General features: G+C 49.7%; 1 protein-coding gene across 1 annotated transcript; it reads right to left on the bottom strand.

Annotated features, from left to right (window-relative positions):
* Nucleotides 1–10,452: 10,452 nt before the first annotated feature.
* On the bottom strand, nt 10,453–19,544 carry DMRTB1 (DMRT like family B with proline rich C-terminal 1). The gene is made up of 5 exons (XM_037809569.1): nt 19,004–19,544; nt 18,881–18,943; nt 17,110–17,315; nt 13,668–13,848; nt 10,453–10,517 (listed from the first exon to the last, which is right to left on the bottom strand). Exons 1-5 carry the CDS (start codon nt 19,539–19,541, stop codon nt 10,453–10,455), a joined length of 1,053 nt encoding a protein of 350 aa, XP_037665497.1. The 5' UTR covers nt 19,542–19,544.
* Between the last annotated feature and the right edge of the window lie 508 nt (nt 19,545–20,052).

Raw genomic sequence — 20,052 nt, forward strand, 5'->3', positions numbered from 1 at the left:
TGGGCTGGAGTAGGTCGAGGAAGCACAAGTAAATTATATGAACAGATGGCTTAGATTCCCATGGAAACTGCTCCTTCTGCTTTGCCATCTCTTTGAGGAGATTCCCTATGACAGGTTAACAGAAGGGAAACCACTAAGGACCTGGTTTACAAATGGGTGTGTGGTTTTCCAGCACTAGCCTGAAGTGGATGGAGGCTGCGTTACAGTGCCACTCAAGGGCTGCCTGAAAGGTAGTGCTGAAGAGAAATCCTTCTATGGGCAGAACTTCAATTGGTACCTCTCCAACTGGCCACTTCAGTAGAAAGACAGATGGCCTAAGGTATGAATTTACACTGATTCATAGGCAGGGTCTACAAGTCAGGGACTTTGAAAGAACAAGATTGGAAAATCGGTGACAGGACAGTAGGTATGTGGTTGGACCTCTCAAAATCAGCATGGCGTATGAAGATATTCATGTCCCATGTAAATGCCCACCAGAGGGTGACCAGTGTGGAGGACACTCTCAATAATTAGGTGAACAAGATGATGTATCCGGTGGATGACAGTCAACCTCTTCCCCCAGTTAGTTCTGTCTTTGCTCAATGCGCTCATGACAGCAGGGACAGAGACTTTTCATAGGCTCAACAACATGGACTTGTCCTCACCAAAGCTTCTCTAGCTACCGCTACTGTTTAGTGCCCAGCCTGCCAATAACAGAGGCCAATGCTGCCCAATGGTTCCCAAATGGCACCATTCCCCAGGAAACCAAAATGGTGACAACCTGATTACATTGGATGTCTTCCATCACATGTGGTGCAGCAATTAAACCTCATGGAAATAGAATTCTGGGTAGAGATTTGCCTTCCTTACTGGATTCTTCTGCCAGTACCACCATCTGGTACTGAATGTCTCATCCATTGCCATGGTATGACATGCTCCAACCAAGGAACTCATTTAATAGTGAGAGAAGAGTGGCAATGGGCTTGCACCTAGCAGCTAGAATGAGGGAATGATAGAGTGGCCTGCAGAAGGTTCAGTCACAGAACCAGCACTGCAAGGTAGGGGGTCTGTCCCATAGCATGGGGTGCATGCAAGCTCCTTTGCTCTCCAGCTTCCAGTTGGGTTTGACCAATGGAAACCACCAGAGGACATCAGAGGTGGAGGGTAGGAGGAGATCAACAGGCTCCAGCTCTCTCTGGCTCTGGTAGCACTATTTTCTCCCTTGTTCCTTCAGCCCCAGGAGTAGTAACGAGTTCCTATTGCTGCTAGTCTCTGGGTGCCCAAGTATCTCTTGGTGGTTCCCTTAACCCTGCCCACACCACTGAGGGTAGGACCCTCTTTGGAATCTCTTGAATCTTCCAAGTTAGCTTCTGTTTCCTGCCAGGACCCTCACTGGTTCAGATGCCATGTAAACACTCAGTTGGAGTGGGCAAAGGTGGCACAGGCCCAAAGCCCAGGCCAGCCCTTGCTGCATACTAAATGGAGTGTTTGGACATGCACCTAGATGAGCAACCAGAGAGCCAGAGCACTGACCAAAAAGAGAGGAGGGCCCAGGACCCACCTGAGGGCACCAACCTCCAAAGTGTGGGCAGAGATGGAGGAAGAGAAGCAGTGGATGAAGAAAGCAGAAATCCACTGAGACTAATGCCCCGAAAGTCTAGAGAAATATGTGTAAAATGTGCTGGGAGGTTGAGGGAGAGGAGCGCAGAGAACTGACCACTTTATTTGGCCATGGAGGGGGTCACTGGTAACCTTAATGGGTGTGCTGGTTTGTATATATTATGTCCCCCAAGAAAAAGCCATATTCTTTAATGCAGTCTTGTAGGGGCAGACATATTAGTGTTGGTTAGGTTGGAATCTTTGGATTAGGTTGTTTCCATGGAGATGTGACTCACCCAAATGTGGGTAATAACTTTGATTAGACTATTTCCATGGAGGTGTGGCCCTGCCCATTCAGCGTGGGTCTTGATTAGTTTTACTGGAGTACTTTAAAAAGCCACACAGGCCCAGATGCTTGTTTGCTGACGCTGATGCTTAGACATGCTTGGAGTTGCAGACCCCTTATGTTGGCTGCAGAGACATTTTGAAGATGGCCATTGAAAGTAGACTTTTGCTAGTCCAGAGTTTGCCTGGGAGAAACTAAGAGAACACCCCTAGATGCCTAGAGAGGAATGTCCTGGGAGAAAGTCATTTTGAAACCAGAAATCCAAAGAAGATGCCAGCCACATGCTTTCTGAGCTAACAGAGGTTTTCCGGACACTATTGGCCATCCTTCAGTGAAGGTACCCTATTGATGCCTTACCTTGGACATGTTATTGCCTTAAGACTGTAACTTTGTAACCAAATAAGCCCCCTTTATAAAAGCCAATCCATTTCTGGTATTTTGCATAATGACAGCATTAGCAAACCAGAACAATAGGCGAGTCACACGTGATCCTTACCTGCGAGGAACGCTCAGAAGAGGCCGATAATGCACGAAAGCCTTGGGGACACAAGTACAGGTCATGCCTGGTGGCAAAGGAGAGCAAGGCTGGACTTCCTGGGGAGGCTCAGAACGGGTTCTCCGGAGGGGTTGATGAGTTCCAGGGAGAAGGGTGGCCACGCAGAGGTTAGGGCATGTACAGAGACCTGGAGGCATCTCAGGAAACTCCAGTGCACTGGAGAGAAAGTGGTAGGAGAAGGCCGTGCCGTGGGTGGCAAAGGGCCTTACAGGCCAGCCTGGGGACTCAGGGCTTTGCCCAGGGAAGGGTTTTACGTGGGAGAGGGCTCACATCTGGATATTTGGATGTTCACACCTAGATGTGTGAGGGAGGTATCCATCTCATCTTAAGAGTCTGGCACATTGTAGATGCCCCATAAATACTTATTGACTCTGTGGATACAACATGGGCCACCTCTGATGCTGAAAATGGTGGCTGACGTCACTCCACTACTGTTGTTAATAAACCATGGTAGTAAAACTTTAAATTAAAAAAAAAAAAAAAAAAAAAAGCCAGCTGTACAAAAAACGGACTTAATTAGACCAACAATTGAAATGGCCAGGGTTTCAAAACCAGGGTCGGGGAACAACTGTCTCAGCTAATGGCTAACAATGTTGGGAGGTAACTCAGTGTTTGCCGGGTCAGTGGATTAAAGCTAGAAATTAATTGCCCATGAATGTGGAAAAACTGCCAAGTCCACACAGAGTGTTCCATAGACTGCATCTACTACCAAAGAAGAAAGAAAGAAAGAATAAAACAAAGCTTTTCTGATTCCAATTAAAAAAAAAAAAAGAAAAAAGATGAAGAAAAGACACCACCCAGCACTAATTACTGACAGGCCGATGCCTGTGCTAGCTCAAATGCAAAGGCTGACATGATAAAATGTTAGCATCTTGCAGTCTGCTGTTAATAAAGTGTAGCACAAAGGCAAAGAGGAGTTTTACATCTGCTCACAGGATGCTGAGCAGATTGGGGAACCCTCCCCAGCCTGCATACCCACTCGCTTGCCAGAGCTGGTGTGGAATCCCCAGTCCTGGGCTTGGGAGCAGTGGCAAAGTTTGTCATGGTGTGAAAGTGGGGACAGCCCCAGAAGGAGGGCAGAGATGGGGCTGCACCCTGCTGTCTGCCAAGATTGGCCATGTATGTGTCACTGGCCAAGAGTCCATCGAAATGCAGAGGGTGAGTGTGGTGGACCTGCTTGAGAAGAAAATCTTAGAGGAGAAATCTTTCCAAAATTAAGATAGTGATAATAGCAAAAGACTGCAAACAACCTAAATTTGTCTTTGTAGGAGACTGGTTATATAAATTAAGGTACGTCCGTTCAATGAAATACTACACAGCTGCTAACAGGATTGAGGAAAATAGGAGGAACTCCAAGCTCTAATGCAGAATTTCTTAACTGCAGCCCTGGAGAAAATTAAGGGGTCTGTGACCCTGGATGGGGAAAAATTACATCTTAATTTTCACTAACCTCTAATTCAGCATTTCCTTCAATTACGAATATAGGCCACAAACCGCGCTAGAATTAGCAGTGACTTGGTCACTGATAGAAACCACAGATATTTCCATATCATTTTACAGTTGTAGGTATCTCAAGATATCAATTACATCACTACATTGAAGCCATTAATAGCAATTAGACACACTGTTAGATCTTGTTATTTAACGTGTTAATGAAGCAGCTCATGTAATTACTAAACAGCAAATGTATTTCCTTATTTTGATGAATGCATTCAACATAATTGGTTTCCTCTGTAACCTTATTGTTTTATTTTATCCATTTAAAGAATTACTCTGAGAAGGGGTCATAGGCTTCAGCAGACTAACAAAGGGGCCCGTGACACACAACAGCTCAGAAACCCTGATCTGGTGTTACTCAAAAGAGAAATGTGCAGAACAGTGTGAATCATATGCTACCATTTGTGTGTTTTAAAAAGCAGATCAATGGAACAGAATAGAAAATCCTGAAATAAAATCACACAAATATGCTCAATTGATTTTTTTTATAAAGGTGCCAAACAATTCAGTGGCGGTGGGACTGCCTTTTCAACATACAGTGCTGGAGCAGTTGGAGATCCTCAAGCTAAACCTCATGACTTATGCAAAAATCAACTCAAACTGGATCATGGACTTACATGTAAAATGTAAAACAGAATCCTTAAGTTCAATGGATTATATCAATGTCGGTGTACTTGTTGCGTTACTGTGCTATAGTTTTGCAAAATGTTACCATTGGGGGAAACTGGGTAAAGGGAACATGGGATTTCTCTGTACGATTTCTTACAACTTCATGTGAATCTATAATTATCTCAAAAGCAAAGTTTAATTAAAAAAAAAAACTGGTATATGCACAGATCATCTCTGGAAGGAGCCACAAAAAAAGATGGGGCATCTCTAGGGAGAGAAACAAGGATGAGTAACAGGGATGGGGAAAAAAGATTTTTTTCCTTGGCTTACAATCTTGAATTGTTTACTATTTTCATGCATTAATTATATTTGCAGTTAATTATTTTTAAACAAAAACAAAAAGCCTGAAGAAAGATGAAGGAATGAATAGAAAAAAAGTTATCCTAATACAAATCAACAACTGTTTACTGGGTTACATTTGAATTTAAAGCATTCATATTGATATATTTCCACCTAACTGGCCCAAGGGTTTAGACGTCAATTGTAATGTATTATTCATTCGTTTTTTTTAAAATTGATTTCATGTTTCTTTATTGATCATTTGAAAAACGAAACTAAAGTAAAGGTTTGGAAATTAAGAAACAAAACAAAACAAAAAATCGATTTCATTCCTTTTGTAAGACCTGAGCGGGGGTGTTCTTTGTATTGGGCCTATCCACACCCACTGAAACACAGCTGGGCTGGGGGGATGCTGGGAGAGCACCAGGACTTCCACAACACTCACAACCACCCCTCGCCGAGAGGCAGGAGAGTGCAGTGATTAGAAACTTGGCTCCGGACTCAGGTCAAACTTGGTTGTAATCCTAGCTCTGCCACTTACAGGCAGTATGACCGAAAGTAAGAACCTAACTTCTCTAAGCCTCAGGCTTTGCCATCTGCAGATGGGGACGTTGTGGCACCTGCCTTAAGGGGCCACTTGAGGATTCAGAGAGAGAATCCCTAGAAAGGCCTCAGCACAGGGCCTGGCAGGTGGGGAGCACCAGGAAATAAAAGGTCACGCCATGGGCCTCTGCACCTGAGGAGGCTGCCTTCAGTCATCTGATGATGCCAGTATCATTTATTGTGCCACCAAGAGGTGGAGTTGGCATTTCAAGCATGAGCTCCCTGCATCCTCAGCCCACCCCAAACCAATGTTGTTCAGGGTGCAAAGGGGGCAGAGAGGTTACGTGATGTGTCCAAGAGCACAGAGCAGGCAAGAGGCAAGGAGGAAGAGTGGGCCCAAAGACCCGGCTTTGGCCAAAAAGAGAAAGTCATGGCTCATTCTAGGGTGTTTGAGCAGCTCCCCAGTAAGTGGGGCCTTGACCCAGCAGCACAATGCTTAGGAGTGGAAGGAGCTGTGAGGATCCTCAGAGCTGTAGGAACAGGGCTTCATCCCCTGTCATAGGTCCAGGGGAGTGAATTCAGTCTCCAGGAGGGTGCAGAGTACCCCATCCCATTCTCCAGAAAAACTGAGGGGACATCACAGTGAGAGGGTGTCTTTCCAGTGGAGCTTGTGGACTAAAATCCAGTCTTAGAAGACACCTCCTCTCCCTTGCTCCACCCTGGCCACGAGAAAAATCATTCCGCCAATCCCAACACGCACTGTGGGGCTTGCGGTAAACCCCAGGAGCTCAGGCAACAGGAGATGGTGGCCGCCTTCTTGCCCGGGGAAGGTTATACCCAAGATCCTGAGGCCCTTACCACACTGATGGCTCATGATGCAAACAGGATACTCTCAGGAAGCCTTGCATGCTATGATGAGTGGAATGGGCAGCGGCATGATGAGGCAAATGTCCTTGGGTTGCTCTCTCTATGTTGTGCTAGAATTTGCCCACGTGTTCCATGTTCAAAAAATCTCAGGATGGTAACTCAGCAAACTGTATATTAAAAACCCTTTAAGTAGAGCCCAGGGATGAACATGGCCTCAGTTACACAGAACCTGGGGCTCTGTCATGTCCAAGCTGTGAGACTTTGGGCAAATCACTTCCCCTCTCACTTTCCATCATAAAACAGGGATGATAATGCACCTCTGATGTGAGGATAAATGAGGGAAGGGGTGCAGTGCTTTGCATACAATTTATTTTCAGTGAAAGCTGACTCCCTTTTCCTCTGCACCCAGGGTGCAGTTCCAGCAAATTGGGTAAAATTGTAAGGCAAAAGAAGCTGTAATGAGGAGCCAAAGGCAGTGATCCTCAACCATCCACCTCCAAATCCACAAGATGGCCTGAAATTCATCAGCACCAGGCACTGGGTAACTACTGGACTACCCGGTGCCAAGCCGCTAACTGGGAGCTGGGGCAGGGACACAAATGAGACCTTGGTACTCCTCCAGGAAGCCCCCAGCCTAGTAGAGACATCTATTCACGTGTGACACAGGGAAGCAGGGTGCCCGTGCAGACTCCTGCAAAGCCTCCTGATTCAGGCTGAGGAATTCATGGCCTGGGGGCTCCTGAGCTGAATCTTAACGAATAAGCAGGAGATGTTGACTAGCGAAGCTGGAGGAAGAGGAGTCTAGGCAGAGGCACAGCCTGTGCAACATTGCAGAAAGGAGAGAAAGCAGGGGAATGCCGCTACGGAACACCGAGGGCGGGGTTGGGAATGAGAGTGGTGTCTGAAGACAAAGCTGAAGAAGTCGGAAGAGCATCTATTTCACAGGCAGGGTTGCTGAGAGGCTGGCGAACGAACACCCCAGCCTAAAGGCTCATAATTTTGATTTCCCAGAGGCAACCCAGGTCCCCGGGGCCGGGCGCATTTCAAACCAACTCCGCAGAAAATCCTCCTCCTTTAGCCCGCTGGCTGAGACTGGCACAAGTAGGAATGCACGCCTCCGCGGAAGCCGTCGCTAGGCAACCGGCCCCGCCCCCGCGGTAGTCCCGCCTCCATCGCCCCGCCCGCAGCTTCTGCAGGTGCGCCCTCGCCCGGTGGCGCACGGCCAGTGCATCCCGCATCGGGAACATGGGACCGCTGCCCTCCAGAACCTTCTCCAGCTTATAACCAACTTCGGCCATTCGGGAAGGGCGTTCCAGCCTTTTCTGCCAGGACCTGGAGACCTCATCCCTGCAGGCCCTGAGCTGGGCCTGCAGTGAGGGAGGAGGCTGGCAAGGCCGGTCTTCCTGAAGCTGCTGGGCCTTATTCTGGGAGCAGTGGGCAGCCACGCAAGGCCTGTGAGAAGCGCAGTGACATGGGAAGATCTAGGTTTTCTGTGCTGCGGCTGGTGGAGGGCTGGAGAAGCAGGGTGTTCAGGAATGAGTAGGAAAGCCACAGGGAGCAGGGCTCCACTGGCCCCACTAGGGAAATCATGGTGAGAGGCCCACAGAAGGACGGGCTGGGGGCTCACCCCAAGTGGGAGGGAGGCAAGGGTCCCACCTGAACACCAGCAGCCAGGGATAGCACGGGTGTCAAACCCTGCACCACAGCTGCTCTTTTCACCCCAGTGGGCACCTCTAGGGCCCTAGGAAAGATGCTGACCAGTCTCTGGAGACTCGTCAGATCACAGGCCTATATGAGAACAGAGAAGTCCTCTCTGTCCTGGAGTCTGCGGGGACCCCTGCCACAGGACGTTGCTCTTCTCAAGCAGGTCAGAGCCTCCCGTATCACACCCCACAAGCTAACTAAACATCCCATTTCCTTGCCTTGGTCTAGAATGGTGTGGCATCAATGTGCTCACAAGGACTGTGTTATACTTACCTGTTTATTGATCAGAAATGGGAAAAGTTTTATTGATTAATGTAACTTGGTCAAAACATGCAAGCTAAGATAAAACTTAAAGGGTGATGAAAAAGTAGGGTCACTGGCCCAGCCCTGCCTCACCATACTGATGGGCAGTCAGGGGTCCACCGAGGGCAGGCTGAGGCCAAGCTGGAACCGGAAGTCAGGTCTGCCAGGGCTCCTGCAGCCCTGGGAACCCAGGGGCCAGGACCAGCACTGGGGCAACTGATAGCTTCAGCCTCACAGCCAGGCTAGTCCCAAATCACTGCCTCATCGGGTCCAGACTGAAGCCAATGCTAGCCTGCAGGCCTAAGGCTGAGGTGTGCCTGGTTTTGCCCTGCTGAAAGCACTTTGTAAAGCAGTAACTGAAAAATTCCCATGACTGCCTGTTCCAGTGCTTTTCAGCAGAGTGGGCTCAGGCCCTGGACTCTCAACCACTACACTGATGTTGCAACAGTTAGGGTATTGCCTCTCAGTGATCCCTCTGCCACCTGTCCTAGGAGGATGCTTGGACACCTGTGCCCACAGGTAAGACAGGAAGCAGGTCAGCCCATTAGCCTTGCTGGACCCATTTTCTGATGGACAGAGGACAAGATGCTACCCCTTACCCTGGAATCCTTCGCTGCAGGTTCCCTATACTCCCTCAGCCCCCCTACTGGGGGTGCCCATCTCTCTTCTTCACCTAACTCATTCCTGCCCTTTAAGATATAGGTGAAGTGTCACTTCCTTCAGGAGGCCTCTGACCACTCAATAGTCCCTCTACCTGTCTCTGTCCCAGTATGAATCCCACTGGATTCTCTTGTGTCTGTCTTTCCCACTCAACTCTATGCTTCTTGTGGACAGAGCTGATGATTGCCAGGCTCCGAATCCTGTAGAGATCCAGGATATTTTTTTAAATGTTGGAGCAAACGAAGCCAAAGGAAGAGAGCTCTAGGACCCTAAAACAGCAGAATGAGATCAACTTTTTTTTTTAAAAAAAAAAAACCCATGTCCCTCTGCAGGAACCATGAAAGGGGCAAGAGGGTAGGGAAGCTAAAGGAAAGTTTTAGATTTCTATTGTCTTCACCAAATTTCCTTAAAAGATCTCCTTCCTTAAAATAATAATAAAGGAAATAAATCTACTTGCTTGGCCCAAACCTCTCACTCAGTAACTAAGGTAAGGGGTGGGAATGCCCAGAAAAAGAAGGGGCTTGCCTTCTTGCAAGTATATAATAGGGGCAGGTCACAGGCCAGAAACCCAGGCCTCCTGATTCCCCTACCCAGGTTCCTGCCCAGCACTGCCTCCCACAAAGATTTAAAGAGAATAAACCTTCCACAAAGAGGTCCATTGCTCATTTTATTTCAAAAGTCAACTGTCCCCAGGGAAGGAACTGCTGATGTCACCAGCCATTTGGAAGCACCATTCCATTCTTTGGGAACTGCAGCAGTGCTTATGAACGGCCTACTTTTTTAAGTTGGCAATCACTATAAAAACATCAAATAGTCAAACTTTAATAGTTTTTTTAAACCAGCAATGATGCCTGTAACTGCTTAAACTTTATGGAGAAGTGAAGCAGCCCCAGGGGTCAGAATGTCAGAATGCTTGGAGGGGGTGGCGAGGGGCAAGTGGCCAGGCAGACGGCTGGGGACAGAGCAGCAAGGAAGGACACTGCAGAACCTGCTGTCAGCGCCTCTGGTCCTGGCTGCTGGCTCCAGCCGCCTGGAGGGGCCGGAAGCTTGATGTCCGTGGTACCCTCAGCTGGGGACTAGGTAAAAGCAGCAGGAGGCTCAATCAGATGGTGTGGCCTGTCCTGCAGCAGGGCCTGAGGAAATCAGACTGTCTCTGGTGGTCTGTCCGATAAATGGCAGCACAACTCAGGGACGATTAAATTCATTTCTAAATGAGAGCTTCCACCAGGCCCCCCTCCCCTGGTAACATCTTTCTCCAGCTTCCCTCAATCCCACATCTCAGAATTGGGAGAACCTAAGAAATCACCTTTCTTCCTCCTATCTTGAAATGGAAATTAGTCACAATCTTAACACCTATCACTATCTTTCCTCCCTACACCTCACTCAACACAGACAGGAGATTCCTGTGACACCCGAGGCCCTGCTGTGTGGGCCCCACAGGGCCTGGGACTTAGTTGGACTGCTCCTGAGAAGACGACTGGCTGGGCTCAGGTGGCACCTCAGCATCCTGGTCATCTGCAAAGGGCAAAGGAGAGGAGCCAGGTTTAGAACGAGGAAAAATGGCTAGCTTCTGATGCAAATATTCTATAAGGCATTCTCATCATTCTCAGCCCCTACAGAGAGTCAGCTTGTTCAATTCACTAGGAGTCAGGAGACTGGAATTCTAGCGCTGGCCACGTGATGCAGACCAAAATCCAAACTCCAGCTCTGTTCCTTATGAGCCAGGGAGCATTATGCAAGCCACTCCCCATCTCTGGACCTCAGCTTACCCTTCTGTAAAATAAGCTGATAGCTGCCTTGCAAAGGCAGCGTGGAGATCAGGAGAAACAATTAACAATAGCTAACTTTCACTAACACTGTCATTGTTCCAGTTCTGTTCTTCCACCCTCAGAATAACCCCATGAGGTGAGAACCAGTATTATTAGTACAATTTTGCAGATGCAGAAAGGAGAGAATGAACTTGCCCAAGGTCACACAGCTGGTAAGTGCTGGACTCGGACCCAGCTGCCTGGCACCAGGGCCAGTGTGCATCAGGCTGTGCTGTACCATCTCCCCACCTGGTGCCTCATATGTGGCCAGTGCACCACAGGCTTCCATAAAATGGGGATCATAACACTCGACTCAGCCCATAAGATTGCTCTAATTATCTCTAGCAAGTGGTTGTTCCTGGTGTATAGGCATGCAGTTTAACTCTTTCCCTTCCCCAAAGCAAGGCCATCTTTCCCTTAACCATAGATGTAGGAATGAAATCTACCTACTTTTTTTTTTTTTTTTTTTTTTGCAGTTGTAGTTGCAGCCCCGGGTGTGAGAACTATTCCCAAACTGCAGGAGTAGGAACCCCTCCAGGGATGTGTGTCTATTTCACACTGGCCCTGCCCCTGGCCCTCTGCCCCCCAGAGGTCCTGCTCACTCCCAACACCATGGCCAAAACACTCCACTGCTTTGCAGCTACCTCTTGGCAACGAGGAAAAACAACCCACACATGCTGTGCTCCCAGTTTTGCTTCCTCTCTGGGAAGGGGGACTGATGTTGCTGGTCAGCACACACGTCTGGGAGGGAGTGAGCCTCAATCCCTGTGATACCATGTGCCAGGGGTAGTCCCCAAGCTGTATGCCGATCACGGGACCTGGGGACCCTCCAGCTGTCCCCAGTGAGAGCAGAGGCCACCACACAGGCCCTGGAAATGACCCAGTAGAGGATGGTGGCCATGAGGAGGATTGCCCAGGGGCAGCAGCAACAGCTCCACATCAGGACTCAGATTGTGGCTTTGCCTCTTGGAGTGAAGCTTCAGTTACTTCATCTGTAAAACGGACGACATCCCCACACCACCTGCCTCTTAGAGGGAGACTAGGTGAAACCCATTTACCTCTCTCCCCTGGGCCTCAGATAATCTAGATTGTCTCTCTGATAAGGCTGCTCCTGTAGGTCCTGCCACCTGGGAGAGGCAGTCTGGTGCAGGTCAGATGGTGGACACAGGAGTCCAGGCTCCTCTACTTACTAGCTGTGTGAACTTGGAACAATTACTCCACCTCTCTGTTCCTCATTTTCATCTTCTATAAAATGGGGTAATAGCACCTACCTCACTGAGTTGTCTAAGAATTAAATGGAAAGCTCACAGCACATTACCTGTCACAAATTAAGTGATTAATATGTATTCCAGTCATTATTTATATCACTTTTTCCCTTAACTCTTTTGCCTTCCTAAGCCCCATAACTCAGTCCTCGTAACCCTGGCACAAGGGAGGAGTCAGGGGAGCCCAGCCTCAAACCCCACTTTGTCTGGCCTCAGGACCAGGGGTGCACTGCCTCCCGGAGCCAGAAAAAAAGCCCCTTCTCTGCCCGTGTCACCTGCCTGCTGGGAGGGAGGGTCCTGACTGAAAATGCATGGGACATGGCTCTACAATCTGGAAATACCTCACCAGTCTGAGGAATCTGGATTTCGTCTAGGTTCTCTGCTCTCACCACGACCTCGGTGCTGATGGTCCTGCTTCCATGAGAGACTGCAGATGTGTTCTAACAAATTACCTCAGTGTCTGGCCATGGGTTTAAATTAGCTGTCCTCCAGATGTCCTAAAACTGAAATCAGCCTTGCTGGGAATGCAGCAGGCTTGTCTCTGATAGTTCTATCGTTGTTGTGGTTGTTTTGTGGGGTGAGAGGGATGTTTTGACTCTCTGGGGAGGAATGTAATATTCTTTCACCAGGAGATGCTGAATGAGCAGTGAGCTGCTCATCTGCCATGCCTCCTGCTGGCTCCTCAGGATCTTTTGCTCAGCAAAGCCTTACAGCCAGTTCTGGAAGGTTCTGAGTAGCAGGTGGGCTCCAGTCCCTGCCCATTTAAGCTGTGTTGCTCGCTGAGTAAGGAGGAAAAGGCCTTGGGCCCCATCAGCTAGGCTGGACAGCAGCCACTGACCTTAGTTACTCAGAACAGGACCTTCTGGACCCCATCAACTTTGCCAGCCCTTTCCAAATCCTGGGACAGACTGGACAGACAAAATCCTACAACTTTTTAAGCTGCAAGGGCACTCAAAAAGAACCCTCAAAGCATTCCCACATCCAAAACTTCAGTTGACCGTCACAGTAACCCTGTGACGGGCCCATTTTACAGGTATGAAGGAGGTCTGCACAAGAGGCATGGGTGCCCAGCAACACCCGGTGGGTCAGTGGCAGAGCTGGGAAGGGCAGGTCTAGCTACTAGTCTTCTGCTCTCTCCAGAGTGACCCAGGACAGGGAAACAGCCCCACCAGCCCCAGACTGGCTCTAACCGCTGCTTGAGGCACAGCATCTGCTGTTTCCCTAATCAGAGAAGCCTGGCTTCTCTGGGCTTCTGAACATACCGCAAACTTGTCATCCTCCATGCTTGGTAAGGTGAGGGAATTAGCACTGGACTTGGAGTCAGACAGAGAACTCTGTTCAAATTCCGGCTTTCACATTTACACCTGTGAGAACCTCTCGGAATGTTCTTAGGGTTTCCTTACCTGAGAATTTTTGCTTATGGAGAATGGGGAAAGGAAGGAGTGTAAGGGAACAGCTCAGCTCAGGGCCCAGCACATTTTAAATTCTGTTCGCCCTCTCCCTTCTGTCTACACCTGCTTCAGATCAGGTCCCTCCCCTTCCAGGAAGCCTTCCTGGCTTTTCTGGAAGCTGGAAGACAGGTTCCCACTTACCAGTGGTATCCTTGTCCATGTCAGAAGGGACAGTCAGCAAGAAAGATGATGGTTGTGGCGGCGGCGGTGGTGGCGGGAGGAAGTGGAGCGCAGAGAGGAAGCCTGGCGGGAGGAACTGAGGCTGCAGCGGTGGAGGTGGAGGGTAGTAGCTTGGCTGGAATTCTCCCACTGGTTCCGGCACCTGTAAGCACACACAGCAGAGAAGCCGGATGGGGGAGTTAGCCCAGATGGGCTGATCAAACATGTCTCCTTTTTCCCCTGAATGGGGGCTTTCCAAGGGGTAGATTCACCTCTGACCTCAAACATCTAGGCACAGGGCACTTGGAACAGGATGTTCAGCAAATACTTGCCAAATAACTGAAGACAGGAAGGAATGCAGATACACCTCAGAAGCCTGGGCAAGAACCTAGGCGTAACACTGCCTGAGCCCTTCTGTATGTTCCAGGCACCAATTATGTTGAGATCCATTTCTTTTCTCTATCCTGACAACCCTGGGAGGTAGGTTCTATTGTTGTTGTCCCTGGACTGTTGAAACAAGCTCGATGAGATCACGTGACAGGCCCAAGGCCACAGATCTGGTAAGTGGCAGAGACAGAACTGGATCCCACATCTGTCTGACTCCACAGCCCACACACAGACCACTGCACTGCACTGCTCTGTGCCAGGGAAGGGCCCACATGCATCCCCACCACTGTGGGCCCTGTTTTCTGGCACATGTAATGACTTAACCTGGAGTGGGAGGGGGCCTTTGGGGGCTTCATGCTCATATGGCTGAGGAAGAAGTCAGCAACCCAGTGTGACAGGTGCTCAGGGACCCCAGGAAAGTGGCTTCTGTTCCTTCAGTAAATGGAGGCGAACCCCACACTGGAGGACCCTCAGGCTGAAATGAGAGGATCAGGAGGGATGACAACTACACAGGTTCAGTGCCTACCTGAGAAAGATTTGAATGGAGTAAGAGAATGATAATAATCATAACGGCTAATAGATGTAGTGCCTGTTATTTACTTCTCCATCCAGATACTTCAGAGCAGCACTTCCCAAACTCTTGTCTATGGAACACTGGTGTCCTACAAAATATTTTTTAAGTGTACTGGAAAAAAAATGTTCTTAGTCGAGCGAGTTTGCGAAACCCTGCCTCTGCTTCCATGTTGGAGAGTCACCCATGAGCATGTTCTGGGTAGTCTGCAAAAACCTCCTTGGATTAACTCAGCATTTCCTAAAGTTATTTAACCACAAGGAAGAGAAGAAAGCCCACTTTTACATACCTACTATTTGCCAGACACTGTGCTGGGCACTTTACATGCATTATGCCTTATTTAATCTATTCAATAGCCATATGAGATGCATATTCTTTCTCCCGTGTTACAGATTGAGAACCTGGGTGAGGTCCTTAAGTAAACTCCCCAGGTTACACAGCTAGTAAATGATAGGGATAGGACTGGATCCTGGGTCTCTCCAACTTCAGGGCCTTTACTCTTTAGGGAAGGGAACAGAGGAAGCCAAGAAGCAGCAGGTGGAGTAAGGAGAGGAACAGGAAAGAGGAAGGTGTCTCTGAGGAATATCCCAGAGCCTGGGCAGGGATGGCAGGACAAGGACAAAAGCAATTCATAGGCACTCAGGTCTGAAACGGCCTAACAAATGCCTGATCCTCTATCCAGACGTCAAGGGGGTGGGAAGGGGGATTATTAGCGCTTTAATTCCAGGCTGCTCAGCCAAGTCTCTCCTAGATTACAGCTCCTGCCTGGGGCCTGTGGTGGCAGCTCCGGCCCAGAAAAACCGACTGAAATCACACCCTTAACAAAGGCCGTCTGGTGGGCCCGTCAATCAGCTCCCTGCCCTGGACGCCAGGCTCCAGGCTTCTGTGTGAGCAGACGGCGTGTGCTTGGCTTGGCCAGACCCCCTCTCTTTGTGTGGAGGCTGAAGATGCCTCGCTCTTCCTGGGTTGCAATGGAGTGGTCAGGGGGAGAAAGGCAGCACCCACAGATTTCAGGCAGGGCAGGGGTGGCGGTGAGAGCCATGGGCCAGGTTTTTTTTCCTTCTCTGTGTAAGATGCTCCTGGAGCAGCATAATAAAGTGTTTGGGTTCTGGAGCCAGGGCGACTGAGGCGCACACCCTGGCTTTATCACCTGCAGCTATATAAATTGAACCCCACCCAGTCCATCACTTACCAGTTCTGTGACTTGGATAAATCACTTAACTTCTGAATCTGTTTCCTTGACTCTAGAATGGATTAATGATGTACCTTGAAGGTGCATGTAAGGGTCTCCCTGGGAATAATCAAGACCAGTGGTTTTCAAACTCTGTTCCCTTGAACCAATAGAAAACGATTAAAAAAACAAACAAACAAAAAACAACACCTAACAATATCTAAAACAGACAGAAGAGATGTTGCTGGGGCTGAAGCAGGAGTGAAGACCCAGAGCCCTGTGTGCCTGGCTTGCCCATCGGACTGACTCCACACTGTGTGGCTAGTGCCTCTCATTATGGAAATGTCAAGTTCTCATCTTTCTTCCTAATCACTTTCCATATTAAACCAAGAAAGCCTGCTCTTTCCACCCTCTACCCAAGGGATACGTCTCTGTAAACTTTAAGGAGAGACAGTAGGCAATGGTGGTCTCCAAGTCCATGAACTTGTGCAGTATTTGAGTCAGCCTCTCCACCGACCCACCACCCCCCATTCCCCTGGGTCCAGCCTATGGGGCCAAAAGTCAGGACTTATGCCCAGGGCCTCTCACTATCCTGTAGCCCCGACAGCCCTCAGGGGTGGCCAAGAGGGAGGGGGCTTTTAATCATCCTGGAATGAGCTGGGAACCAAGGCCACAAAACCTGGTCAACCTGCCTCGTGTCCTACACAACTGAGGTGGCCTGACTTTTACATGCTCAGTCGTCAAAACTCCAGGCTTAAAGAGTACACAAGTTAGTCATTGACCACTAATCCTATGAAAGGATTAAATTCCATTCATTCTTTCAACAAATATTTCCTAAGGTGACAGGTGCTTTGGGGACGGTTTCTGTATTTTTCATGACTAAGCTCAAATGCTACCTCCTCCTGAAAGCCCTCTGCAGTCTCAAGCGATCCATACCTGAGGGCAGGAGACCTGGGTCTGGTTGTGGCTCTGTCCTAAAATCTATGGCCCCAAGAAAGTTACATTCCCTCTCTGGTGGTTTCCAACAGAATGAAAGGCTCTTTTAGCATCAGCACCCCAGGAGTCAAGGCTGGTAGTCACCTCTGAGCTCCCAGAAACTATAGCCCATAGTTCTGAAAAGCACAAGCCACAGCCCAGGCCAAGAGGTGTGGATTTGTCTACATGTTAAGTGTAGTCAGTGCTGTGTCCCTCCTACTGGAGCAGGGATACCACTTCTGACAACTGGCTTCCTGGAGCAGAGGATCCATAAAGGCACCAAGGGCAGAACCTGGAAAGAAGGCAGGGATGGGACTCACCAAGCTTCCTCCAGGCTGTTGACTGCAGGAGATGTGCCGGAAGCCCTGCTGTAGGGGGATCCCCAGGGCTGGAGCTGCATTCTGGTAGCCCAGTGGGAACAGATGGTAGGAGTGCATGCTGGAGCAACTGGGGTACACCTTGGAAGGCTCTCTCTCCAGGTACTCAGACCCCACCACGTGAGCCGAGGAGATGTTCAGAGGGCACCCTGAAGAAGGCAAGCAAAGAGAGAAGCATTAGAAACACACAGAGCTCAGAAAAAGAGCATCATGTTACTGTCCAACCAAGAGCAGCAGTATAATAAACATTCATATCCATTTGCAAGAACTCCCACATCCCAGTACGCTATGAACCTTAATGCATTTTAAACCATGTACCACGGCTCTTAGAAAAAGTCCTCAGCACAGTCTGTGATCTAGTGCTTCCTCCACTCCAGGTGCATCACATACTATAACCTCATTCATCTCAAGGCCTTTGTAGTTGTTCCCTGGGCTTGGAAATCCTTCTCCCCTAGCCCTACTTTGCCTCCTTGTGCGCTCCTCTGCTCCTATTCTTCCTTCAGACCACAGTTAAATCATCAATTATTACAGCTTTATACATTTATTTGTGTGACTCTTTGATTGCATGCTGTCTTTCCCACTAGGACTTCAAAATCCTAGAGTGCAGGGAGTGTGGCTTCTTTCTTCATTATTACTGCCTGTTTGTTAAGACTGTGATTTTGGAAAGGCAGCCTTCTCCAATAACTACTATTTTAGGTCCGTCTTCCCCATCAAACAGCTAGCTCCCTGGGGACCTAGATTTTCCTAGAAGGTCCCAGAAGGCAGAAATGGCTTCATAGAGTATCCAGGCCAGTCTTCTCAGTAGGGAGATACAAGAGGGAGAAACTGGCATAGAAGGAAGGTGTCTGCCTAAGGTTACAGGGTGCACAGCCCTCCTCTCCAACCCCCACCCTCACCCCAGCCTCCTGACTCAGACCTGTGCTTTTTCTACCATGCTGCCATAGGGATAATACCAAGAAAACAAGTGGCTGCACCAAAAAGAACCTGTTTTGAAAGCCTCAAATCTACATGGCTCGAAATTACACTTTAATACTGAAAGCGGTAAGATATCGGAAATAATGTAATTTATGTAAGGGCGAGGGAGAAAAAAAAAAGAGGCAATATCTCAGTAGAGCAACTGCTTCCCTCTAGAGTACATAAGGATTGCAAGTAAAAAGCCTGATTCTCAGTCCTGCCCATAAAAAGGGCGGGAAGGGGTGCGCAGGCGCACCGGGCTAAGACGCTTTTTGACGGGCAGGCTTCTAGGAGGAGCCTCCAGGCAGTGTGATGGAAGGATGGGTGCGCAGGCGCAGGGGGGCTTATACCAGTGGGGCTGCCAAGGACAGGTCCTCAGGGAGGAGCCTCCCTCCCGCAAAAGGTTGCGCAGCCGCAGTCAGAATTCAGCCCGCCTACCCCCTGAAACGTTCTGGGGGAGGAGCCTCCAGATCCCAAAAAGGCGGGAAGGAGTGCGCAAGCGCAGTTGAGCTAGTCTCCACAGGGTGTCCCCGTCGAGGAGTCGTCTTAGGTAAACTGGCGTGGTAGCCATTGTTTATGGCAAGATGGAAAGGCAGAAACTAGCCGAGCGTTCAAGGTCCTTTGGACCACTCATTCCTTTCTCTTTTCTTTTCCTTTTTGCAAAAAGGCACCCAACTCGATCCCTGTTCAGAGAAAGGTTTGTCAAAGCAAAGGCTACCTCCGGAAAGCATTTTACCCCCTCTGTCTCTCGCTTCCCCACCCAGACGGCCCACCATGGTGGGTTCCGGGCGGGCCTGAGCCGCCAGCTCCGGGAGCAGGGAAGCTGCAGCCCGGAGAGGAATTGGCTGTGGGGCCATGGCCACACGGGGCCTGGGAATCTTACCGAAGTCGGCGAACGGCGGGCTGGGCACAGGCCACAACGGCCTGCGCCTCTCCAGCTGGCCAGGGCATCCCCGGCCCGCGGCCTCTGCTTCGATCTGGGGTCCTACAGTACCCGGCACTGCGGCCACGACTCCTCCATTCGGCCCAACGTGGCCACGGCTGCCCAGAACCGGCTGGAAGGCGCTGGGGCCTGGGGTGGGGCCCCGCGGGGGCCTCTCAGGGAAGCCGGCAGCCGGAGGGCCGTGCTCCGCATCTCTGGAGGCGGCGGGCGGCCGCGGCGGCGGGCGGAGGCTTGAGCCCAGGGCAGCAGCCACAGCCCTGGGGGCCAACTCGGGTCCCTGCGCGCCCAGGTCTACCTCCTCCTCTTCAGATGTCTGCTTCTTGAGCACCTTCTGTGCAGCCATGATCTTCTGGCGTTCGGTGATCAGGTAGCACTTCTCGCAGAAGCACTGCTTCCAGCGGCATTTGCCCGCATGGCCCTTGACGGGCACCAGGAAGCCATGGTTCCGGCATCGGGAGCACTTGGGGGTACGCAGCATCTAGTCGGCCTGCTTGATAGGGTCTGCTTTCATAGCACAACCGCCACCCCCGGGAGCTGCAGAGCAAGTGGAGCAGGGATGAGCAGCGCCCCAGAAGTCCTTGGTGCTGGGGACTTTGGATACACTTGTAACAAAGCGGCTCTCGGTTCGTCCCCAGAACTGCAGCAAGATCCTTTCAATTCCCTCCCTTTTGGGAGGGCTGCAAAATCTGGAGAGTCCCTGAATTTCTGTGCCTTGGGTAATTAGGTTCAAAGATTGGGTTGAAGAAGTTTTTCATGGAATGCTATTGCATGAACGCCATCTGGATTGTCTGAAGTCTCAGACATTTAAGTTTCCAAAGTTCCTATACCCGCCACCCCATATAGAAGGTATTTCATAACTTCGAAAAAGGCACAGATTTAAAGCTCCAGAGAAATCTAGCACTCAGTAAACCCATTACAGTAGAAAAGCATACTCAAAGGCAAACCGTGTTATCTCCTCCCAAAAGTTGCTGATTCTGCAGAATTTCATT

The sequence above is a fragment of the Choloepus didactylus genome, chromosome 2 (genome assembly GCF_015220235.1).
Source record: "Choloepus didactylus isolate mChoDid1 chromosome 2, mChoDid1.pri, whole genome shotgun sequence".
In the NCBI taxonomy this organism is placed as follows: domain Eukaryota; kingdom Metazoa; phylum Chordata; class Mammalia; order Pilosa; family Megalonychidae; genus Choloepus; species Choloepus didactylus.

What these genes read in the sequence shown, in the direction of transcription:
- DMRTB1 (XM_037809569.1), bottom strand. Translation starts at nt 19,541, where the DNA reads ATGCTGCGTACCCCCAAGTGCTCCCGATGCCGGAACCATGGCTTCCTG. An exon ending in CCCGCCGTTCGCCGACTTCG is followed by an intron (nt 18,944 to 19,003) that starts GTAAGATTCCCA and finishes TCCGGGCTGCAG; the next exon opens with CTTCCCTGCTCCCGGAGCTG. An exon ending in AACAGCCTGGAGGAAGCTTG is followed by an intron (nt 13,849 to 17,109) that starts GTGAGTCCCATC and finishes GTGTGCTTACAG; the next exon opens with GTGCCGGAACCAGTGGGAGA.